This window comes from Hyalella azteca, unplaced genomic scaffold (genome assembly GCF_000764305.2).
Source record: "Hyalella azteca isolate HAZT.00-mixed unplaced genomic scaffold, Hazt_2.0.2 contig9347, whole genome shotgun sequence".
NCBI lineage: Eukaryota > Metazoa > Arthropoda > Malacostraca > Amphipoda > Hyalellidae > Hyalella > Hyalella azteca.
In genome coordinates this window covers 88,779-115,416 of record NW_025939421.1, presented here as the reverse complement: position 1 = coordinate 115,416, position 26,638 = coordinate 88,779, and the positions used below count along the sequence as shown (strand labels likewise).

At 35.4% G+C, this 26,638-nt stretch overlaps 1 protein-coding gene across 1 annotated transcript in view; it reads right to left on the bottom strand.

The window, feature by feature from the left end:
* Window positions 1-3,655: 3,655 nt before the first annotated feature.
* Window positions 3,656-26,638, bottom strand: part of LOC108672738 (glutamate receptor ionotropic, kainate 3-like) — a 106,990-nt gene continuing 84,007 nt past the window's right edge. The window contains exons 15-22 of the mRNA XM_047881979.1: window positions 20,327-20,444; window positions 19,805-19,884; window positions 17,616-17,711; window positions 16,463-16,592; window positions 15,417-15,581; window positions 12,919-13,019; window positions 10,009-10,344; window positions 3,656-4,455 (exon numbers count right to left, since the gene is read on the bottom strand). Of these exons, the coding sequence (XP_047737935.1) occupies window positions 4,375-4,455; window positions 10,009-10,344; window positions 12,919-13,019; window positions 15,417-15,581; window positions 16,463-16,592; window positions 17,616-17,711; window positions 19,805-19,884; window positions 20,327-20,444 (1,107 nt within the window). The 3' untranslated portion in view covers window positions 3,656-4,374. The remainder of the gene's footprint in view (window positions 4,456-10,008; window positions 10,345-12,918; window positions 13,020-15,416; window positions 15,582-16,462; window positions 16,593-17,615; window positions 17,712-19,804; window positions 19,885-20,326; window positions 20,445-26,638) is intronic.

Sequence of the window (26,638 nt, the reverse complement as noted above, 5' to 3'; positions counted from 1 at the left end):
GTGCATTCAGGTTCTAGGTGTTATCTTCTTAGTAAATTATAGTAGAATATACTATAATACAATACTATTAGTATCTTTTACTAAAATTTGCTATTCATTCTCACTTTCAATTAAAGAGCCAGGAGAGCATCTGCCACACCAGTAATAGTGGAAACTCGTACATGAGCTTTGCGGACTCATGGATCATAGAATAAATGAGAGGGGATAGGGCCTACTCTATATTTTACACCAACGACTATTTTCTATTCTGCACCAACTGCATTGCTGAACGGCAATGCAGTTTTTTATTTGAGTGTCATCTATTTTGAAGGAGCGATTAAATGCACAAAACAGTTAATTGGGCCAGGAATAAGGATCATTTCAAATTTAAAAAGGCTAATAAAAATTCCAAGCATTATACAATTTTTACTACAGGTTCATAGAAATATGTGCTTGCCATATTAATACACAATTATTAATAAAGTCTAGATAGAAAGTTACATTCCTCGCATACAATAGGAATATTCCCCGGTACGTTTGTAAGACGAATTCTAGAAATTCTACGAAAATTGAAGTTAAACCAATCATGCATGATCGAGCTCATCAGTTGCCGTCTACACACAACCCTATTCTCGAATCTAAAACTAACAGAAAAAATTTTCATTCAGTCTCCAGGATAATCTGATGAAGCATTGGCTTTATTACCTAATTTTCCTAATTTTTACAATTGCTGGAGATTGGGCAATATTCTTGCCGTTTAATTAAACAAAAATTAATTTTGTGAAGAAGGGTTCGTAAATTATTATCTCAATTGACTCAAACATGAAGAGTGTATTTGCTTGAACACACAAGCAATTTTACATGATAAAATATTTAATTGACAACAAACAATTGTCTGATGAAAAATTTTGATAAGACAATCACTTAATTCAGGCAAAATTTATGCCTTAAAAATACAAAGCATGAGTATAAACTTATTGAGAAATCTGTTGAACCTCTGAAGTTTTCACATTATATAACTTTCTTGACGTTACGTATGTAGGAAGTACTCGGCTATTTGAGAATTACCAACAATTATGTTATGATAATAATCGAATAATAAAAAAGTAACGAAAATTTTGCACGAAGGTCGACAAAATAAATACGTCATTACATTTTCAGAGAATATGGTAACTTAAAGAAAGAATAATCTTAGCCGCTTATGGAGATCAATTTCAATGCTGATCATACCTCGATTGGAATGCGAGTCAAGTACGATGCTTAAGTAATTCATCGTTAATTAATTCATCTTTAATTCAGGCCATGAGACTTTGGGTAAAACGTTTAACCTCATACGCAGCAGGTTCATCAGATAAAGTAGATTAATTTGATAAGAAAAAATAAATAAAATTGATTTCATGGACAAAATGAGTTGAAATTGTTCAAACATTACTATAAAATAGTGATTTTTGATTGATAGAAATTGAATTTTAGTTTATATTTTTATAAGTAGTGACAGAGAAGGATAAAAATAATTTGATAAACGAACATTGTTCTAAATTACAGCGATTAACAATAGAAGTGCTTGGGATTGTGAATACGTGAATTTGTATATATCTCCACTCCTCGCATTACTAAGATAGTCTTTATACAATGACGTCACAGCTTAATATTTGGGACGGTAATTCTATGTTATTTTTTTCGAGGCGTTAAAATCAGAGCTTAATTTCTTTAGCCTTCATTAGGGATGTTTAAAATTATATTCCACACATCTGACTAGAGATGCAAAAAAAACGTTTTTTTTTCCAGAGTGTTTTTTTTAGTAAAAAAAAACATTTTTTTTGTGTGTTTTTTTTGTTTTTTATTGTTTTTTTTTCTTTCGTGTATTTATTTGGGATCAATATATCTATACCCTTAATATACATTGAAATGATGTGTTTTTAAATCTTATTTAACATATCTCATGTGTGATTTATAATTTATCAAGCCTAATACTTCTAGTTCTTGACTCAGTCCCTCCCAACCAGATACCAGACTCTGATATCAAAATCTGTAGAAAAAATAAAAGCATCTAAAAAAAGTACTCCATTTCAAGTAAACATATCGAAGTCACTTGTGGTATGTGACGTGGGTCACGTGCCTCATCGAGTCGGCATCACTCACCATGACTCGTGAGGCATGATTCACTCAGAGTCACTATCACTTATCACTGTATCACCAAGGCTTTGAAGAGTATCTTCTTGTTGATCTCCATCAGGGTCATGAACATCATCCATGTCCATATGGCTGTCAGTGTCACTGTCTGACTCGTTTTGATGCTCTTGGTTTAAGCCTGCAGTTGTTAACAATCACGGCCATTTTTCTGAGGCTGATGGCAATGCAGCAGGTTCATTATCGGCATCGTCGATCAATTGTAGGTTATGCCCTATATACACCAATTTGCCCGCCCTCTCTGCTGTCAATCTATTCCGCTTCGCTGAGTGCACGTGCGAGTGCCTGCTGAACGAGCGTTCAACAGCTGCACTTGTGGGAGGCAAGTTCAGTATCTGACTGGCGATTTTTGATAGTTCAGTGGAGCCACACAAGCTAGACCACCAAGTCGATGGTGTGGTGTGTTTCACAGCATTCCAGATGTATGGCTTATGAAATAGTTTCTGTTTTGATCGGTAGTCTGCAATCTCTCCAAAAAGTTTGCCACCATTAACACATGGCATGCTAGCACGGTTCACTGACTGGCGGCCTGCAACAATGTTAACTAAAAGAAGATGCAATATACAAGGATGATGCAATAACCCGCGCAGCTCACTGACTGGCGGCCTGGAAGGCTGGAACAATGTTAAATAAAAGATGATGCAATATGCAAGGACGATTTAACAAGCCGCGCGGGGACGCGGCGCCGCCTGGCAGCCTGCACCTGCTACGTTTATTGAAAGATGATGCAATAGGCAAGTAGCTATGATGCAATACAAATGACTTTGCTGTCATTCAATGATATTAGGAATTTTAAGATACAGCATAGACCTGTCACCTATCATCCTGTGGCCCTCAGGTAAAGTGATTATGGATTTATTTGCATTTATTTATGTTTTTCTAAAAAAAACAATAAAAAACATGTTTTTTTAGGCTGATGTTTTTTATTAAAAAAAACTTGTTTTTTATTAAAAAAAACATGAGTGTTTTTTTTACGTCGCATCTCTACATCTGACTATCATCTAAACTAAACATTGGTATTATTATAATCGTATGGTAATTAAATAAATCGATTACTTAATTACTCAATAAACCGATTTCTTATTCAATAGGTCAATTACTAATTTACAATAAATTATTGTCAAGGATTGCTTATTCAGTAATCCAAGCGCGAATGGAATCATAAATCGAAGTTCTTTTTGACCGTGAATAGGACAGCAAAGTCGCACCTTGCATTAATGTAAACTAAAATTCGAATATATTTGCGCAAAATTTGCGGAATTTACACATCAAATATAAAAAAAAAACGACCAACAATGGAGGAGAAACATCAGGTTAAATTTGTGGATAATTTTTCAAACAAATGACGTATATTTTTGAAACGTAATCACCTCCCAATATTAGTAGACTTAACGAGGATTTAAACACTGTTGATGAAGTGAAGTATAAAAAATCATGATCATGAACGTTGATACTAGAAACCAACAGAAGAGAGAGAGATAGAGAGAGAGAGAGAGAGAGAGAGAGAGAGAGAGAGGTTCGACATTGATAGATCGTATTGTGCCTGAAATGAGACAGAATCACGATTCAAGACCGGAAAATGTTCACAACAATATATAGGTTTCAATATAAATTTAATTTATCTGCACTTTTTCAATACTTTTAGATGCTCACCAACCAAATTCAAAGACGTAGTCAAATATCATCAAGAATTATTCAAGGTAAAAAGCCGCTTTTAAAGTAAAACATGAACTAAAAAATTGTTTTGAAAATGTTTAAGAAATCCAAAGGTTTACAGGTCATTAACAAAAATTAACAGAACTTCTGGAAGCCTTAAATTACGTTCCCACTGCACGTCTCAATGGTGTGTAATGGTTTGTTCACAGTATTTCCATAAATTTATTAAAAAGACTCACAAAAATGCCATTGGCAGGGAAAATTACATTTTCACTAAAGTTCACCAGAACGTAAACAGAAATTACCAGCCACGCCGCTGAACCTGTACGAAGCAGCTTATTTTTCAAAAAGGTAATCTAGGGGATTTGGGCAGCCAAGTTGAGGCAGGAAAGAGAAAATGTGAATTATTCAGAGCATAAGTCATGAATGCCTCAAATTAGTCGTGAATGTAAAGTGATTCTATTTTTATCAGATGGCAGCCGATTTAAATCATTAAGAATCGGCAAAAATACGGTCGAATAAATTTCTCGTAGCTACGCTGAAGTGACATCAACAGGGGCGATCCAAGTGGAGCAGAGAACATTGCTGCCGATGGTGAAGCTCTTGGCCCTGAGGAGGAGAAGTAGGAACCTGACGATGTGAACACTTCACTTAGTTTTCATGTGAAATTCGGCAAAAAATTTATGTTGTTTTTACTTACTGGAATAGTGATTTGAATGATTCATGAAAAGCAATACTTTTATCCTGCGTCAATATAGTATTAAATTTATCAAAATCTTTCTTAGTGCATAAAAAATATAAAAACAACCTTGAAAAAGATCCCTGTTGAAAATTCAATTCCCCAGCTGCTTTAAAATATACAATTAAGCATCAAAGCCTTGCAACAAGCCCCATGTACTAGCATTAGTTTCGAAAATTAAAGTTTTTTCATCATGAGTTTAAGTTGGCTGCGTAGTTGGACACAGCGTCTGGCAATCTCCTGCAAGTCCTCTGCGCTAATTCAGCTTGTCTGACGTGGAGCTTGGAAATGAAGCAGAATATTTCATGCATGTGTGTGTTCTAGAAGCTAAATTATTTGGAGCTGCTGCGACGTCAACATTTTAGAATGGTCACTGCAGCTAAAAAAAATTATATTTAGAACTTTTTTAAATTACTGGTTCCCCAGCCACAGAAAAAATGGAGACAAATATGCAAATACAACATCATCGAGAATTTGCGAGAATACATATTTTGAATGGATATTGTAAGCAGATACCCGTATGGGTATTTTTTCATGTAGGACTACGTTTATTCAAGCAAAAGTAATTCCTTGAATGAGGGACTGCAAATTCAAAAGTTGTGTTTTAGTTTTTATTTTCATTGGTAAATCAGAAAGTTGTAAAACTGAAGTGACTTGTTTTGAAAAGTGAAATTTATCGGCTATATTCATGTAAACCTTAATTATAAGAAATAAAATAAAAGATGAACAGAGAACTGATTATAGCGTTTGCTTTGAAACCGAGAAAAATTAATTATTACTTAGATATATGAAAATGAATAAAGGACGGCAGGTGCCGTTGTGGGTTCTCAATCTAAAAATTTCATACAAAATATGCCTGAGGATTAATCAGGTTTGAATCGGAATATTTTATGCAAGTGAATTTTATAGAATTTAGATTAATATTCAAATCGCTCCGAGTGAGAAATTTGACGGATGGAAATATTTAAGAACGGTTCATGTTTACGAAGCTTCCATTCAAAAACCAAGTGCTAGAATGACGTTATGAAATTAAATATTTCATCACGCAGGCATAAACAATGTTATTGCACCATCTTGAATAATATTATAACACCGTCTTAAAAATGCAATTGTTTAAGATTGTTGGTTTTAAATTAAGATTACAACAATACCACAAAATCGAAACTGATAAAATGCTTTTCGCAACATAAGTCTGTAAATTGAAACAGAAAAATATGAATTCATTTATGCAAGTATTCCAATTTTTAAGAGATTTGAAAACCTGTTAAAGTTCGTGAAGTGCAAAATTATACAATATGATTCCTCTTGCTTGCAAGAGTTTGAACTAAAAACAAAAAAATTTAGATGTGACTGGAATATAAAGTAGATTAAATGCATTAAAACAAACATGATTTCACTCGAGATTGAAAGTGCTTTAACTTAAGAAGAATAGGTGAGATCTCTCACAACATCACCCGAAAAAAACATCGATCTCAGAAAGCAAACTATGTATAATCAGCCTCTTACTGTTCGCATGTGCAGAGAGCAGAGCTGGGAGTTGCAGGCAAGATGTTCTCAGTTGCAGGGAAGGAAAAACAAACGCTCATGCAACTTTCCAAGGCAATAGAGCGATCCTAAACTTCGTAAAAAAGTTCTAGGCGAATAGTTTGCTCCATATCTGTGACCGATGACAGACTGGCTATGATTTATGAGGGAAAATGATAGGGTAAAGAGATTCATAGGGCAGCCATGTTTGATGGTTGGTCGTTCCTGAATCGTGTATGAATTACAAAAGATTTTATAAATAAGAAATTGATAATAAAATGATCAAAGAAAAACATGTGATTTACTAATGATTTTGAATGAATTATTTGAGGGTAAATTGACAGAATAAAATACTCCCAATACCAGTGATGCGAGGAGATGGGGAAAAAATTGTTGTGAATTTTGCGTAGGAAAGCCGTCAATGGGAATGAAAGCCGTGTCTTAAGATAACGAGGCGTTCCAAATCCCTTAAAAAAAAAAAACAAGGAAAGTGGTTGCCTGAGGATTTGCGTGTTTTCGAATACAAATGACTTCATGAGACTAATGATAGTAGCAGATTGTGTGAGGTAGACGATTGTGTTTGTTATGAATCGTACAATAAGTACTGTTGATATTTGACTTAAATAATTAATGCCTTCCTAATCAAGCAAGTGAAAATGCTCATGCAGGATTGTGAAAGTGTCTTCTTCAAGGTGAAAAATAATAAAGTAATTTAGGGTATGTAGATACAAGCGCACAGGGCACGCGTCAGAGTGACGTAAATTAAGAGATTAGAGTTGAGAGAAGATAACGCAATAGATAGTTCATGCAGAGTGTCGCGTGTCCGATGGATGTAGTTAGTTTAACAACGAAGACTGAATTTTCAAGGAGAGATAATTCGTGAGTGCTATTTTTCAATTCTTGGCAATGAATTTTGTAACGAGAATCTTAAAACCAATTTCACAGTTTTCGTATACTAAAATTGGGAGAGGCTTCAGTTATTCAGCTAATGTTTTGCTAGTTGAAATGAAATTTACGGTTTAATTTTATGCAATTTTTTTAGATTAAATAGATTAAAGACTTGGATGTAAAGTTTTTGAACGTAGAATGAACAATAGGGGAATTCCGATGAACAATACGTAGAAACATCTAAGAAGTTTCAGAGAGAAATTATTGCATATTATTATGATAAAATGCATCAGACAGGAAATCGTCAGTTAAGTTTCTTCCGTCCTGAACAAAATAAATAAAAATCATATAAAATGGCCAGTTTTTTAGTGGTCTGGATCGTCCAAAGAGTCTCGACGCGCTAGAGTCAGAACTTCGTTCGAAATTCTAGGGAGAAGTTTTGCTTTTTTATGTTGCGTTTGTATCAGAAGTTTACTAAAGTGATTAAAGTTTTGGAGGTCGAAACTCAAGCGCAGCTCAAATCTGTCGTGACAAGAGCGTTAAACGAGAAAGATGCACACGTTTGACTGCTTGCTGGGCTGATTGTGTTACATTCCTAACCCATATATACATGTTGAAGGCCTACACATTGACAATAATCCAGGCTAATTATCGTTGATATAATAACGGAATTTAATCGTAATAATGATGTGTTAATACCTTATATTGGTAGCTGTTGGTCAGATCGAGGATTGTGTCCATAAAGATTGATAAATTGATTCCGAATAATAATACTAATAATTATAATAATAATAATAAACGATATTAAGCGATTAAAAGCATTTATGATTGATTCACGTGAAACTGTTATTTTTTTAAGTTGAAACCTACGTTTGAACTTTCAGGCAAAGGCAGCTGAAAAGTTGAGCGTAACCGGCCCCTAGAGCAATTGCCATTTTCAACAACTTCTGAGGGACAAAAAGGGTTCCTTGTATTCAGTAAAGTTAAGGCTTATAGAATCAAAGGTTACACTAGATGACATGATAAAATATCTCCTATAATTCTATAAATGAATGATGGTGCCTGTATATCTGTATGAAACATTCTTTAAAATACAGGAAGTGAATGATTATGTTCATAAATGTGACAAAAAGTAGTGTGAAATTTCGTAAATTGGATGTTTCATTCACGTGGCCGAAAATCTCAAAAACTAAATAATGACATAAATGAGACCTATTAATAGGGATAATGAAATCAAATGATGTATGGTGACGGCGACAATACATGCGTTCGAAATAAATTAGTTGTCAAAATTTTTTTGAATATCCCAACATTTTTATTCAAATATGATAAGAAACCTGCTAAATTTAAATGTTAACCAGTCAACTTGCGAATCTCTACATTTTTGGTTATGCTGCTTTAGAATAGATGAGGTAATTATTTAGTATGTTTCGTATGGAGTTAGCAAGACTTTCCCTGAGATAGATAATTGACGCGATATAAGAAGCATGTTATTCTGAATCCTGAAATACTGGATCCAATATTCCAGAATCCAGTCTTAAAAGTAACGAACGTTAATTAAAACTAGTCTTGTCCGATTCACATTAAGCACGGAACTCTTGTTTATCTCCCGTTTTTTTTAAAGTCTATGAAAAATGAAGTTTCATTTTTGAATAAAATTACACTTAACAACGTCCAATTAAATGTTTTAAATCTAACTTTTCCCCTCCAGATTTTTTTCTATTTCTAATAATTTAACCGTTGAAGCCACATTTTAACTCGCATGTAATATCCCGATACGATAAGTATCGAGAATACGCGCTAGAACTACCCTTGTATTTTTGCGAAGCCAGGCTTCAAACACACAAACAATCGCACCTACTTTGCCATACAGTATATTGATCTTCATATCAGCTTGTACGCGAGCAATACCTATTCTTGCTCCAATATCATGAACGCAAATATTCAACTGGGTTGGGAACACGTGTAGTTTCGAAGTTAAGAAAGATTTTTGTAAAAATATATTATTTTGGGTGTCATCGAACGGGAAAATGATATAAACCGATAAAACAGTACTATATCGACCGCGTATTTCGTTACAAATTTCAACATCCATCATCATGCAGCATGAAGGATAGAGGAAGCAAATGCTTGACAAGAAAAATAGGAATAAGAAAATATTATGCATAAAATAAATGAGGGACATCGAAACAACAAAAAACGGCATAAACGCATTCAATGCAAAAAAATGAGTTTTAAAATTTGATTAAATAAAATATGTAATTCGTATTTTGGGACTAGGAAGATGGGAGGGGAGACGTTGAGCTAGTGAGGGATAATGAGGGAGGTAGAAGAGAAATGGATGTTTGATGTGGAACAGGAGGGATGGAACTGTGCGTAACATACGGAGGTGATGGATGAGAGGATTGCGATGAATCCAGGTGAGTCTTAGAACCCTGGTGGAGTAGATGATGGTGAAGTGGATGTTGGTGGTAAATAAGCTGGTGATGGCGGAGGATTGGATGTGGGAGGATGCTTTGTGGAGGTGAAGAGTGGCAGTACATATCAACAGGACTGTTGTCTGTGGCAATCCTGCTGATGTTGACAGAACTGTTGTTGAAATTCACAGGGCTGTGGTTTGGTATGACGTTGAAATTCATGGGAATGTTTTGAAAAGAGTTAGGTACAACCATATCGTCGTTGGTTGGGCTATGGTTCAAGGATTGGGTGTTCGGTAGATTTTTGAGTGGGTTTGGAAGTGCAAACGGTGTGAGGGGTACAAGAGGAACAAGCGGTGAGAAGGTACTGGGTGCCAGAGCTTTGAGTGAAAGGCAACGGCGACGCCAAGAAGGGATGAGAGGTGGCGATGAATTCGGCGAAGAATTCAGAGGAGAATTTGAGGACTGAAACTGGTTGAGCTGCTGGTGATGGTGGAGCAAATTCTGATGACTGTGATGATGATGGTGGTGGTGGTATTGATGATGGTGATGCATTGCGTATGGAACTATCTGGGATAGTTGTTCAGGATCATCATTATTTTTTAGCAGACGTACGCCGTTAGCAGCAAACTCTGCTCCAGACTGTTGCTGCTGCTGCTGTTGGTAGAAGGCGAGCTGAAGACTGTTGTGATGGTCGTAGACAGGCACTCCAGATAGGCTACTGTCTTGGTTGTTGTCATTACTGACGGTGTCGTCACTGAGGACGCTATGCGTGGCAGTGGTCTCGGCACCAGAGGCCACGGCGGTGGTCACGTCACGTGTTGCAGGGACGTGTGTCGTGGTCGTCATGTTGCATTTGGTGCAGGAGCGACGTAGCGCAGGTCGCTGTTTTGACCCTCGGCACGCCAGAGCGAAGCGTAGCTCGTCTGCCATCTCCAGACACAGGCTCTGCTGCGACCCAGGGCGGGGTGAGTGATAACAATACATTTCTATTAATAAAATGACCTGGTCCTATAATATTAACATGTCATTAGTTATCAAATGAAAGTAATCCGTGGAGTTTGAGATAAGATGAGTCAACCGAACACACTACATTTCCATTTAAGATTTAACGTTGAGGTTATCCTTAAATTTTAGAATGTTCTTTGTCAAATTAAAATGTTCCTGAAATTTGAGACAACTAGAGACAAGTGACAATAATGAATTTCCATGAATAAAATTAGTCAGAAGGTTCAATGTCTGATATTAAATATAAACTTTTCAGGAATTAAGGAAAGCGCTGTCAAATGGCACCGTCACATATTAATATATGGGAAAAATTAATAAAATTAAAATTCAGTGTGAATCTTTATAGAACGAATTTATTTCGTAAAAATTATAACAAAGAAAACTACTGTCAAGTGAAAGCGGCATATTTTTAATAGATGATGGAAATTAATAAAATTTAGTGTCATTCGTTATTCAATGAATGTATTCAGTGATAAACCGTTGGTTTATCATTTTTACTAATATATTTCATGTCAACTCATTTCATTATTGATTATGTATAGGAAATAACTCGTAACATAATTCACAAAATTTTAATTTTTATAATGAAATATATTATAATTTGAAATTACAGAAATTTTTAGTGAACATTTTTCTTCAGAAGTTCAACTGATGAAACCCAGCTAAAATTTGAATAAAAATAATTCAATAATGATTATGAATTCCGAGCACTTTTTTATCTAAATTCAGAAGGGCAGAAGCCTCAAATTTACAAGAACAGAAGTCTCAAATTCAGAACCAAAGAATTCACAAATTCATAAAAGCAGAAGTCACAAATTCAGAAGAGCAGAAGTCACAAATTCATAAAGCAGAAGTCACAAATTCATAAAAGCAGAAGTCACAAATTCATAAAAGCAGAAGTCGCAAATTCAGAAGAGCAGAAGTCACAAATTCATAAAAGCAGAAGTCGCAAATTCAGAAGAGCAGAAGGTGATCTGTCGCCCGGCAGGAAGACAGAGTGCGATCTGTTCTTTTGTCAGGGTAATGGCGGCACGTCTGGACTTACAATGTAACTCTACGGGAGCACGACAGAGATGTACCGACATGCCCACGAAATATCTACCTAGCAATACTTTAGGAAGACGATCATGGTAATTTATGCTAATATGCTAATAAATGCATATTTGAGGCCTTGTATTTAGGTACCTTTCGGTTATGTTACAGTGTTAATTAATCCAAAAGAAAGAGAAGCAATTTTGCACCAAATGCTCGCTCGATCTACTGAAGAGATATCTCACTGCCCAATGACTCATGATACGAATCCAAAAAAGAATATAATAAAAATTTTTAATTACTACAAGCTTCTATTGATTAGATGAAGATAATTCAAAGTGATATTAAATGACATGATATTTACATGATGATTTTTATATTGTATTACACACCGCTTAATTATTTCATCAGGACATCAAAGTTGGGTGGCATTCAAATATTTCATAATCTAATTTATTCTGATGGATACTATAAAGTTTTGTCACTGGCACCAATGATACATCATGTGTGAAGAGCCGTTATCCAGCATGTGTCGGAACATGAAGTTTTTCAAGCAAGGCGCTACTAATAAAGTTTAAGCTATGGCACTAATAAAAAATATATAAAAGAAAACCTATCATGCATGCACCGGAAACAGTACTCATGAATTTCAAACCTTTCGTTGCTGAACGTGCCCGTTGCCTTCATCGTCGCTGGACGTGTCACTGAGACCGCGCGTCTCAGCGTAATGAACGCAAGTATACGCTTTGTAGGACTGCTGGCGTTCACACGCAACAACACACGGATAAAACAATAGAGTGCATGCGTAAAAAATATAACTCAGTACTCGCTGCAGTGAGTGACAGAGAGCGCATTTTCTCGTCGACGAAAACGTGAAGTCACGGACGGACAGACAGGCGGACAGACAGACGGACGGACATGACGAGCACAATAGGGCATTTTTTCCATAAATGAGAAAATGCGCTAAAAAGGGTACACATATAAATTAAGCGTGCAAAAATTAAAACATTTCTTTACTTACTTAATGCACAGAGAGGATACAGGAAATTTTTTTTACAAAAAGAAGAAAAAGTTTCGTCATCTGAAAAAGTTACACTAAGTAACCTATTAAAAAAGAGATCGTAAATCAAAACTGAACTCATGCACTTCAAACAAAAGTATTTCTGGCAGAAAACTGAAAAAACATGAATCAATTCAGTATGAGCTGTTGAAATAATTGCGAAAAATATGAAAAAAAAAACATCGAAGTAGTCGAATTTGTATCATTATTCTATTGGTGGAAAGGAACCCTGGTACTAAAAGTGCAGTTCATGAAAACAGACAGCATCAGAGAACGTGCTGATTAAATCGATTAACGAAACAATAATAAAGCAAGCATCAGAATAAATGCTTTTAGATCTAAAAAAATTATCTTCTGTAAAGATTTTTTAAATGAATTAGTGCGTAGCATTAAACAAATTAATTAAATGGACCGATCAAACTCACTCGTTCGGAATGGGCATTTTTTCGCGAATTCCAGCAGAATTCCAAGATGGCGACGACGATGGCGAGGGCTAAACCGCACAGAAGGACCACGAAGACTCCACCTTTTTTATAACAGAACAAAAACAGAATTAAAATAATTTATAGTTTCTGAAAGGCAAATGTGATGCAAATTCAACGAAAAAGAGACGAAATTAAGTTAATGCGTGTTCAATCGATAGAGTGAAGTGCCAAAAAATGCATCGCGTGAATCATCAAAAATCGTGCAAAGTTCATCACATATATAAGAATCGAGTTAGCATTAAAAATTAGTCTTAGCTCCGTCGATTCACAGTATCAAAAGTTAATCATGCCTCAATATCAATATTGCACTGTGACCACTGCAGTGACTGAACTCTAATTATCTCAAAGAAAATATAATGATAGGAACGAAAAATTCAATGAAAAACAAAATTCATATGTAGAGTTCATAATATTTTAAATTTGCAGTAGCAATATTGAACAAATTTAGAATTTTAAACACTTTCACACAAGCGACCCAATAATGCCAACAGATGATAGGAGTAGATATTCAAGTTAATGGTAATTTGATGTATCAGGATACGATATTTTGTAGCAGAGTAATTGTTGTACTCAGAATTTTGGCATTGAGAATGCACTCAGAGTATTGACATGGAGACTGTACTCAGAATATTGAAATGGAGACTACTCAGAGTATTAACATGAAGACTGCGTACTCAAAGAATTGGCATTGAGACTGCTCAAAGTGTTAACATTGAGACTGTAATAAAAGTATTGACATGGAGACTGTACTCAGAGTATTGACATGAAGACTGCGTACTCAAAGAATTGGCATAGAGTCTGCTCAAAGAGTTAACATTGAGACTGTAATAAAAGTATTGACATGGAGACTGTACTCAGAGTATTGACATGAAGACTGCGTACTCAAAGTAATGGCATTGAGACTGCTCAAGGAGTTAACATTGAGACTGTAATAAAAGTATTGACATGTAGACTGTGCGTCACGACGCATCAGCCGGAATGATGGCTATGAGCTCAAGTAAAGACATTGGGATCATCATCATCATTCCAGGAACGTTCCGGACGACGTTCCCGAGACTTCAAATTCGCAAGGCAGAACTAAAGTTTCGGGCCATAAAGTCACTTAGAATTCCGCACGTCATTTAGTACAAAGAATCCGAGGCTGTTTTGTGTTTTTAGTGCGGCTTCTGAACATTTGTTAGTCATGCAAGAGTACTAAACTACCGCTCAGATTTGCATAAATCTACGGAGGAAAAATGACACATTTTCATGTCACAACCAGAACCTTTTAGAGAATAGAAATTTGAGGGTTTATTGTGCGGAATTTGGGGACAGCAAAAATTTTATATTTTTGAAATGAGGAATGAGGGCACATAAGTCCGAATTTTCGCATCAAAAATACTAAGTGAGAGAAACAAATATTGTTTCAAGATTTATCGTTAAATTCGTCCATTAATTTGTTTCACTAAAGTCATCACATTAAATGTTTCAAGCCGATAAGAATTCAAAAACTAGTAAATTATATAGAATCCAAACACTTAATCGAACTTATTCGAACTTATCACTTTTTTTTAAATCGAACAATTTGCTGACTATTAACTGTCATGAAAACATTTATACTAAATTTCACATATGAGGCAGCATTTTATTACAATTGCGCCAAGTTTTGTAGAATCTTCGAGGCCCTCCAAAGACTCCAGGATGATCGGTAGCTAAAGTTTACCAGCCCGGAAAGTAAGTGCTCAATTTCTTAGGAATATAGAACCGAAAATTGCCGACATAAACTCACGATATACTCGTTTAAGTCTGCTGGCATAAAATTAACCAACTAATAACTAATTATCTGAGTTCATACAATTCTCTTCAAACAAACAAACAAAAATTGATCAATAAGAACAACCAAAATAAATGCGTACGACCTTCATTCTTCTTTATATGACGGAATTCTGGTTTTAACAAAATCCTCAACACTTCCTTCACAGCTATAGTCTCGAAGAAAGGTTAATAAACAACCTTTATTTCAACCTAATCTTCCTCCACGCAACCGAACGCACGGTTTTCTAGTGTATAGAATTCCTAATGTCTCTTCAATAGGGTTACAAATACGACAGGGTTACAAACAACCATCATTCCACGCAAATATTTCTTAACGCAACCAGTTACACTGTTTCACAAAAAAAATCATTAAATTCCTAACGCATCTTTTACAGCTTGTCTTTACTACAGTTTTACAAACAATCATTATTACGCGCAGATCTCTCTATGCCACCGATCGCAACCTCACCGAACGCAACCGATCGCAGTCTCACCGAACGCAACCGATCGCAGCCTCACCGAACGCAACCGATCGCAGCCTTACTGAACGCAACCGATCGCAGCCTCACCGAACGCAACCGATCGCAGCCTCCCCGAACGCAACCGACAGCAGCCTCACCGAACGAAAAGAATCGCAGCCTCACCGATATTTTCGACGCCCAAAGCGTTTGCTTTGCTGTCTTTCGTCTTGTCGTCGCGGTTGCAGACATCGCCGGTATTGCGCCACCACTTGCTGTACAGCATCTGGATCACGCCCTTCTCCTGCAGCTCCAGGATTGCCAGCGAGATCTTGTCCCTCCATGGAGATCCTGACACACGGATAAAATTTGCGAGAAAATTAACATTTTTGTAAAACTTTTCCAAAATTTCAATCTAAGAAATCAATTAACTTTGTAAATCTTTAAATAATTTAAGCGAGACACTATCACTCGTCTATTAACGGCTACAACTAAATAAAAAAGTATGATTTTCCAGTGAAAATCAAGAATGCTCTAAATATTCGCAATGCCAAAATACAAATCCCACGAAAAAAGATGAACTTCTTATTGTCGAGCTCGTGATGCGACAACAAGTTTCTTTATTCATCGAATAATACTGCATAATTAAATGTAAAGCAGAAAAGACTAAGATGTTAATCACACGGGAGATGTTGATAATGAACTAAAAAAACAAATAAACGACATCATTTTAACAAGCTATAACACGATGTTAACCCTTAAGTTAGCCATAATAAAAAAGCATTAAACTATCTGTTGAATGACCGAGGTCTTAAACTAATATGATTGTTCTAGTTTTCCTTGCAGGGAACTAGGTTTCAAATTTGGAACGATACAAATGTAGTTTATAGTTCCAATGTCAAACCCATTATCACGTTAATTATTTTTACACCAATTTCAAACGAAGGAGATGACTTTAGAATTCCTGGTTTCTTTATAAATTTGATTTTGAAATGAACCTCACCCCTGGATTGTTGGTGCGCAGAACCCACTATCATTAACACTATTTATACTCTCTCGCATAAATCCACGGATATTGCATCGAACATTTAAGAATCTTTGTAAAAAAAACATGAACGACATCACGATTTGATAGACAATTCGGAGAATTGTGTGAAACATATTCTGAATCAAAGAGATTACTTTACGATTCGTGGTTTATAGATGAAATTGTGGTGGTGGGGTACACTCACCCATTGGGGTCGCGATGCCATATGAGTTGGAGTTGAGTAGACCCCCGATCTGCGTTAGGTTGCAGTTGCGCTGGATCGTGTAATCCAGCATGGTTGACTCCATCAGGAATGCATAGTTGCCGTTCAGTACCTGGTGGGCATGTGGGCTTTGGTCATCAAACAATGCATGTGGAGTGTAGACAAGGCTAGATAATATATACTATTGTATATTATTATTATTTATATGTAAATTAAGGGTAACTTTGAAGACTCACAGAGCAGCAGGATGAGCGACTAAATATTTCTCTAAAGTCGCGCTTCGAAGGGATATGACGATTTTCCTTCGATGTTATATTATACGGTATTATATCACAATATTATATCACGAGATGATGTCACGATATTACGGCACGTTTTAATCGCACATGTTTTGGTCATGAAAACGTTAACACTTGAACGAAAAAAAACAACTTGTAAGTTTACTCGTTAAACTACTGAATACGGGCGCTCAATGTGACGTATAAAAAGTAGTTATACTTGCAGGCTATGCAAATTAATTGAAAGTTTTGCTGGGCATGTCGTGTATTTAGACAAAAATTAAGGCAATTAAGAAAAACCGTTCAAAAAGCACTTCTTGGAATTGAAGGCTAATTTCTCTTTACTCTTCATGGTGGCCGATCGATGGTTGGCTGTTCCTTACACATGAAATTTTTTAACCAGGATGATACCGCACGAACGGAAGATGTATCGGAAGCACATAAATTAGCCCTGGGATATTGCATGTCCGCTAAGCAATAGAGCAGACTTGACGTGACATAGTACATCCATTTATTCCTGCAGTGACGCTACTCTTCGCATCATTATGACTTCAAAAAGTGAACAGGGTTTAGCATCTTAGAAAAATTAGAAAAAATATTATATCTTATGGGAACGATACAGAAAATATAAGTGTTATATTTCCCACATAGGTTATATGGGATAAAATTGTTTAAAGTAACATGACAGATACAAAAGATATATGGGTTATATATCCCATATAAGTTATAAGGGATAAAATTATTTAAAGTAACTGGACAGACATAGAAGATATATGGGTTATATATCCCATATATAAGCTATATGGGATAAAATTATTTAAAGTAACATGAAAGATACAGAAAATATGTATGCTCACCCTTTCAACACCGTCTTCAATTGTAGGCACGAACACGCTGGGTTTTCTGCTCTCCATGAAGCGCCACATTTTCTGGTACGTCTCGATTTTGGAATCCTGGGATAAATAATGAAAGAGCAATAATAAATCTTAAAAATAAAATTTTCGGCGGAAAAATTCTTGAGTTTATGTTATACGTAAATATGCGACGATGTAAAAAAAGACGAATTAAGCGTACTATTTCTTTCCGATCATACACCTGCATTTCATTCTCATGTACTCATAATCATTTCACGTAATATTTTTTATTTTTTACATTAAAATTGACAATTGCTCTAAATAAAAGGTTCGATTTCAATTTAAAGCTATTACAGTTAATGGCACACAAATGTAATGACATTCTATTTTTACCAGCCATTCAATCTTGCAATTGTTTCAACACTTGCACTTACGTCAAAAATAAGCCAAACGATAAAATATTTCAAAGAGCTGATATATATTATATTCCAGGACTCCGAGACCTATTTTGATTTTTGTTATATCAAAGTTTCACACTGAGCTCACATTCTTTCATTACGAATGAAAATCCACAACATGGTTCATCGTAAATTTCGATTAATACGCATTTACCAGGTTCAAAATTTTAAAACATTTAGTAAATCTGAGTTTCAGTCACAATTTCTTTCATTAGCAGCACGTGGTTTCCACCGAATTATTTTGTTTTAATTGCGAGATCAAATTTCGAGTAGGAGCGAAGAAAGAAACAAAACATTAGTATCATCTGGGCCTTCATATTTAGAACTTGCTCTGAAATTAAGAAATAAGGCCCCGTCTGTGCTGATGTTGCATATGAAGATCAACTGCCGAGTGAGTGAATCGTGCTTCGTTGCACGAAAATCATGCCAAGTGCAGCAGCAGCAGCCGTAACGCTGTCGGTCTGAGGCTGCTACGCAATATGCAGTTCGTTAGGATTTATTCGCAAAACTAGACGTGTAGTCTACTGGATGAGGGACAGAGTAGAATAAGAAGTCTTCTTGCCTTACTTACTCTATTTGCATTGGAATATCTGATGCCACAACTTCCTCCCTATAACGAAAAAATCCTGTCTATTTGGTCTCGAAACTTGGACACAAACGCTCGTCTGTTTTTTATCGATTAGAATAAAACCTTATTGTCTGAGGACATTCATAGAATATTAGAATTGAATTCAGCGCGCGCCAACGATAAAGTCAGTAATTGGATGCGGTCATCTTTAAAGAAATCATAAAATTCATAGAGAATTCACTTCGGAATTAATTTGGTTGAATGCTACAGAATCTTGTGGACGAGCTGCGCTCTAGCACGACGAAGGACACGCGTATAAGATGGCATTATTTTTTGAAACATTGGTCTTAAAATCCTGACAAAAAATCCCACAATTGAGAAATTATTTACTCTAGGCTAAATTTTGGAAAAAAAAAACTTCAACACTTATTAATGATTTGATAATAAAAATTATTATTCTAATAATACTGCCTCTCAAATTGCAACACACTTCCTGTAGAAAATTTTGGAGAAAGTAACATGAAAATATTATAAACCATTGTCTTTGGATGTCGTGGCACACGTAATACCACAACTATCAATTTCTTCAACGTTAATCTAACCTTAATTGCGAAAAATGTCCGTAAGAAAACTTTCGTTGCAAGCGATGTTAGGAGGCAAGGACACAAGCATTGTAGCGGGCCAATTTTTGGCCGCTCAGTTAGTTTTAAGTCGCCGCAATTCTCCGACTATGACTGAAGATGAAAAGTATGAGAACGTATCTTTCGTAGGACGTGTGGATCGTTAGTCTGGAGCTTGGCTCCACTTTGAACTGTTGTCATAGACCTTTTGTTAGTCCTCTCGCTTGCTGTAACTGTATTCCCGTTGTACGACCACCGTGTAAGCCTCTCGTATCAAGTGCATAAGTAAATTCATAACGTGTCCCTTTACCAATCTCGAATGTTGTTGTTCCTCAACCTCGTATGTTAGGGCCAGCGGGCAGAGACCCTTGATGTTCGAATCCCACAGTTGTCCCGCTGCAGCATCACCGATCAGTACACACGCACCAAATATGTGGCGTTGAACAAACATTGATCAAGCGTTGTTTCAACGAAATTAAATCGTAATGAACGCTGTTTTAATGTCATTTGCTTTTGGGTAAAGACATTTGTTTATAATGTACGTACCCTGAAGAAAGCCATTGTCGATCCGCCTTCTAAAGTGCCATACTCGATCTCGTTTTGCTCGGCCAGATCTTCTGCACTTTCTGAGAGGAAATAATATATTTGATAGTTAAAGGTAATTAATAAAGGGCATTGATGATAAGTGTTTTAAAAATTTCATCATTGAAGAAATCTGTGGTTAGAATTGGGAATTAGGTTTAGGAAAAAATGAGCTTGGATATTCTAGATATTTCTGATGAGTTTTTTCAAATCACCGGCTTGTTTCATGAATTTTCTAGGAGGGCTTTGTAAAGAAATGCAGATGTTAAAATTATATCAGAACGCTCCCAAGTCACATTACATTAGATTACCGAACAACTAACTATCCCTTGGTTTAATTATAAATGCGTTCAAACTTACCAATATTTAACCAGCAGCAGTTCTATTAATTTTTCTTCAGATCAGGAATTCAATCATATGATTTAAGTGAGCATTTAACTTAGAGATCATAATATAGTGAGTTATATTCACTCACTATAGGCTCACCTATAGGCGTAATCATGCGCTCGACGGTTAAGAAGGCGGCGAGGTTGGCGGTGTACGAGGAGATGATGATGAGCGTGAAGAACCACCAGATGCCGCCTACGATTCTCGTGCTCGCTGCCTGATGCGTCAAACACAATATTATTGCAGGTAAGTTCTAATGACTATAAATGATACATATCAAGTTTTAATGAATATAAATGAATGTTTGATAATGTATTACATCATTATATATAACAAAAATATAAATATAAATATCAATGCAAAATATTCATTGATGTAAATAGGGAAAAAAAGAATTCATTGGAATAGATGAAACTGAGTTCTAACACTTACAATGCATCGTCATTGTTGCATATCTTCATGAGCTAAGAGGATCAGCATTAAAAGCATAATTGTTTAATAAGTGATTGGAATTGTTATTTGTTCAAAAATAGAAACAATTTAAGGACTCACATACAAACAAAAACGTTGTAAAAATTTATTTACCGAGCGGGCCGATGATCTTTGTGGTCTGGATTACAATAAAGATTTTACCTTAACTCAGGAGCACTCGAAAGTAGCGTCGATTTTGGACATTAAAAATCTCCAATCATGCGCTTGGCATTCAAATGAAAATTGCAAGCATTTTAAATGAGCCCAATCGTTGGTTTTCAGAGGCCACTAATAATAAGCTACAGATTTTTTAGTCGAGCATTAAATAATGAACACAAAATGAAATCACAATAAAAAATTCTCAGATTAGTAACAAAAATTAACCAAAGTAACTAAAAACTAATTTTCCACAAGACATGCAAACAAATTAATTGTATTGATGAGAAAAGAACATAATGAATGCAGAATGGTTCGATAATGGGCACGCAAAGAAATATTTAACTGAAATGTTATTAAACTCAAGTTTAATTTACAAAAAAAAACTCATACTAGGGTAATGATAAATGCTTAACCTTGGACTTAATAAGTAAAAAAAGTAAACATTGAGTAAAATTAAAATACGGACTAATTAACGGTCAATACAAAAAGCCTTGAGGCAATCTTCAGCTACATGCATTCACTTATAAGCAAATAGAAATAGTAATGTTGTCACTTTAGACCAACAGTATACGAAGGAAGAATTGGTTTTTCACTAAAAATCTTAATATCACCAGCGCAAAAAATTAAGAACAAGGAAGCAAGTGAAACGTTTTTACAAAAACCATAGCAATTCCGAAACCAGCTGTGTAATGATCATAAAGAGGATAACTTATAAGATGAAATTATGAACAGCAATGCAAACGACAATGAAGAAGCTGTAAATATGATTAGGTGACTCGCACTGATTGATTCGAGATGATCGGGTGATTTGAATGTAGGAAGAAAAGCATATAGAAGTGTGATGCGTAATGCATAGATGAATAAATTATAATCGCCAAATAAGAGTCAAAGTGGAGCTGAGTATATCTACTTGAATATAGTTATTAAGTGAATGAATGATTCATATTCATAAAATCCATGTTAGTTTACGCGCATGTATGGTACTTTTGCTCAATAAAGTTAGTGCATTTATTTAGTAAAATCGACTGCAATTCTGTGTCGCAGTTATGTATTATGTAAAATTTACCGATGTTGTCTGAGCATCAGCGTAAACTCAATGCCATGTTGAAAAGTATGATTTTAAACGCACATTCAAAGTCATAATATTATTGCCCGCTACAATCCGTTTCACTTGGATGCACACAAGCAAGAGACAACTATGTATTCTGCTGCTACCTCAATATCAAGACGCTCTAACAAAGAAAATTTTACATGGTAGAGTCTTTGATCCATCACAGGAAACAAATACACACGCGTAACATGGTTATGATGCCACGGTTGTAGCGCGAATTTATCCCTAAGCCATCCTCACTAACCTTCATCACTAACCATAATTACTAACCATCATCACTAACCGTCATCACTAAACCGTCATCGCTAACCGTTATCACTAACTGTTATCACTAACTGTCATCACTACCGTTATCACTAACCGTTATCACTAACTGTTATCACTAACCGTCATCACTAAACTGTCATCGCTAACCGTTATCACTAAACTGTCATCGCTAATCGTTAACACTAACTGTCATCACTAACCATCATCACTACCGTTATCACTAACCAGCATCACTAACCATCATCACTACCGTTATCACTAACCGTCATCACTAACCGTTATCACTAAACGTTATCACTAACCGTTATAACTAACCGTTATCACTAACCGTTATCACTAACCATCATCACTAACCATCATCACTAACCATCTTCACTAACCATCATCACTAACCGTTATCACTAACTGTTATCACTAACCGTCATCACTAAACTATCATCGCTAACCGTTATCACTAAACTGTCATCGCTAACCGTTATCACTTACCGCCATCACTAACTGTCATCACTAACCATCATCACTAACCATCATCACTAACCATCATCGCTAACCATCATCACTGATTATCATCACTAACCGTCATCACTAACCGTCATCACAAAGCCGTCATGAAACGCTATTAAGAAATCTTCGATAGATACGTAATAATTTTAGATTGTATGTACAATCACAATTTAGTTTCGAATACGGACTTTGCTGATACACCTGCCAGCGACCTTCATATATAGAATCTTTTGCGCATTCAAATTGCTTGTTATGTATGCAAGTAAAAGAAAAATTTATTATTTTTATAACCATTTCGGCAAATACATCGTTCATGCTTTCACGACAGAGATACTTAAATGTTCGATGCAATATCCGTGGATTTATGCGAGAGATTATTGTTAGCCTCGCGCAACTCAAGCTGTCGCGTTCTCAATAAAATGCACGCATTCAGCCACATTATATCCGCATGCGTAGCTTCACTCCAAAAGGAGTAAAAAGAGTAAGCGCCTTGCCAATTGAAGTGTCAAGATCATTGATATTTTGGGAAAATAGAAATAAACGAGGGCTTTTCATTGATAACAATTCGCAATGCAGAACAAACTTTCCACGTTATGGTACTCTGCACACCGAGGTACAATATTATTACAAAAATAGGAGAGAACTCATCATTATAGATTTTATTCGTGGCAACTGTATTCTACAATGCTAATGATTTTCACGCTATTTCATGGTTAATTCTAACAACATAATAATGAAAGGATTTCTCATTTTAATACAAGTTTCCGAACAGGAACCACAAAATACAAACTCTCAGGTACATTGATAACTTTGCGTACTTTGTAGAGCTCGGCTCATTCAATTGCCAGAGAACTCGGGCTGTGCCGAACCTGCTTGTCAAACATTGCTCCTCTAGACTCCTTCAAATTCCAGTAGCTGATTGAGTGAGCGGAGCATCCGGCGACAATTTGAGGAAATTCATAGAAGGCACACGATTGAATTTGTTCGACAAATCGCAGGTGAAAAAATCATTCGTTATTCCGAAGACTCTGGCATAAAAACCAATAGGTAAATTCTATCGTCGATTGAGGCTTCCTAACCAATCACAAAACGATTGGAAAATTGTTCATGGGAAAACGAAAAATCTATTGGTAAAAATCTTAGTTAGTTTACCGCAATTGGAATCTGGAATATTTCAGGTTGCTTCAACTGGCGCCACGTGGAATACGAATGACATGAAACTTTCTGCTACCTCATAGAACATTTGAGCAAATTATCCATTATAAATCAAGGTTAACTTCAATAACCTGCCGTTCCATTCAATAAATTGAGAGAAGCTTACAAATTTATAGTCGCGAATTGCAGCATTGAATTATGCTGCGAGGAAGTTTTAAAATTATATTACTGAAGGAAGTTCCGTCTTTTTTGACGAGTTAAGATGAAGTCACTGGAGAGGAAAGGATATTTGAGACCTAATTACAAAACGGAAAATTTATGAAACAGAAAATGCATGGAACGCCACACGGTGAATAAAATAAATAAGTATTTATATATGTTTTGGTGCAATTAAATGTAAAAAAGTAACGAGGTGCTGCAAAATCAAGTAGAAATTTTATTCATGCGGCATGTAGATAATATGTAGATTGTTGTTAAGGTAGTTCTTTTTTTAGACGATAACAACCAAAATTCCAACCATGCAACATTTAAATATCAGTGTAAGTATTAAACCTCGAAAGCTTAATATTTAAAATATTTAATATCAAAAGTTTTCATTAAGAAAATTTGATAGCACGTTTTTCCATTGTTAAATTGATTTTGACTGTTAATTAATTTTTTTGAAAAATAAATGATATTGAAGTTTTTTGCGAGGTTTGCTTGGTAGCAGTTCTTCATACGATTGAATTAAGAATACAAAATTCAAAATTAAACTGAATTTAAATTTTCAAAATTTGACTCAAAATATAATTAAAAATAAAATCTGAGCCTGCACAAACTTCAGAAGTTCCCAAAATTTGCAAAAATTGAAACCCCAGAACGAAAAATCTGCAACTATTTTTCAAATATGGATAATATGTAGTCAGAAATAACACAGCGATAATAATGATAATCAGTTCCCAAACCAAGCAAAAAAATTTAGACTTTCAATGAAGAGAAAACTCATAATGACCTGGAAAATGACAATAAACATGGCGCAAAAAGACCGAGCAAGGCATGAATGGCCGGCAAAAGTTGTAATGAGGTTGTTGACTGCAGACTAGAGTGACGCTCATCTTCTATGGGAAATGTTGTTGAACAAGACATTGCGTGAACTGCAAAAGCTTGTTGGATGCTAGCCAATGGTCATGCATGAAGAGCCTGGAACTCCGTCGTGCAACGAGACAAGGATGCACAGTTTGGTTAGCTTCAAATGTGAACGTTAAAAACGGAAAAATTCATTTTTTATTTAGCAAGCTTCAAATGTGAACGTTACAAACGGAAAAAATCATTTTATATTTAGCAAGCTTCAATCGTGAACGTTTAAAAACAGATCGCAATATCGTATTTTGCTGGTCAATAGATTATATTTTTATGCATCATTACCGAGTTACGTTTTGATAGGCGACTCATGCCGTAACCCAAAGAATTATTTATTTTTGCAAGCAAAGTACGATATTACTTTGTATTGCTCGAAATAATTGTGACAAATAGCACTAATGACTGCGTCCTTTACTTATTACCAATTAGTAGTAGAAAAATGATGAATTTACTGATGTGAAATTATATTTAAAGTAAATATTGAATGACCAATCACGAAACAAAATAGTTTTCATCATTTTGCAGTATTTCGATGAAAATTCTTCACAGTGAAATTTTTAATTCAAAATGATTTAGAACTGTGCACAGAAAAAACAAACAGATTAAGTAAAGTGAAAAGAAAATAACTTTTCCCATCAGTTCATGCACCAGAAAATTGTGACCGTCAAATTGTTTGTGTTTACACGATTTTTTGCTATCATTTCCGGGAGAAGCGCTTAGCTGCAGGAAGTTAAAGGACGAGCGAGTGTAATGCGATGCTGCAGCGGAGCTACACGCACAGAAATCAATGAGACTTTATCCAAATATCGACGCACTTTTGCCCTTATGTGGGTCATCTTGTTCCAGTTTGGCTCGAAAAAGGGACGCTTCAGTGTCACAGACCACAAGTGTGTCTCTATTTGGACAAAATGATCTACCGAATATACTGAGTGTACAAGAGCCCCCAAGGCCGCGTCAGTATTTTCTATTTTCTGCGGTCAAAATAAGAACACGAAAAATGGATGACAAAATTTACTAGAGAATATACATGAACTTTAGTAAAATGGATTCAATTGGATTTATGATCATAATTTGTATGATTTATTTATTGGAAAAATGCAGTTATATTTTTTCAACTGAGTGTTGGAAAGAAATAACTATTTCTAGAATTACATTGGCTTAACAAGTAGCATAAAATACCGTTTTAGATATTTTCAGAACTTTAAATAGGAAAAAACATAATAACTGTTAACATGCATAACTTTAAAATATGAGATATTGAGGTTCTATATTTATTTATGTAACAAAATAAGTGGCGCCTTTTATTATCAACTTGCAACGATTTCCGCTAAGGAAGCAAAGCGTCGATTGTTTTCTGGGCATCTCGCGGAAGCACAGATTGCCGTCTGGCTCCAACATGGCGCCGCGAGGATGAGTAGAATGTCAACCGATTATATAAATGGGTTATTTAAATAATCTATATTATTTTATACATAGACCAACGTCGCAAAAATGAGTAGAATGTCAAGATTTACATAAATCAATTATTTACATAACCTATACCATATATAATTTAAGCACCGCAAGGTTGAATAGAATGCTATCCGGCTGGGTAAATAAATTATTTATATAACCTATATAATAAA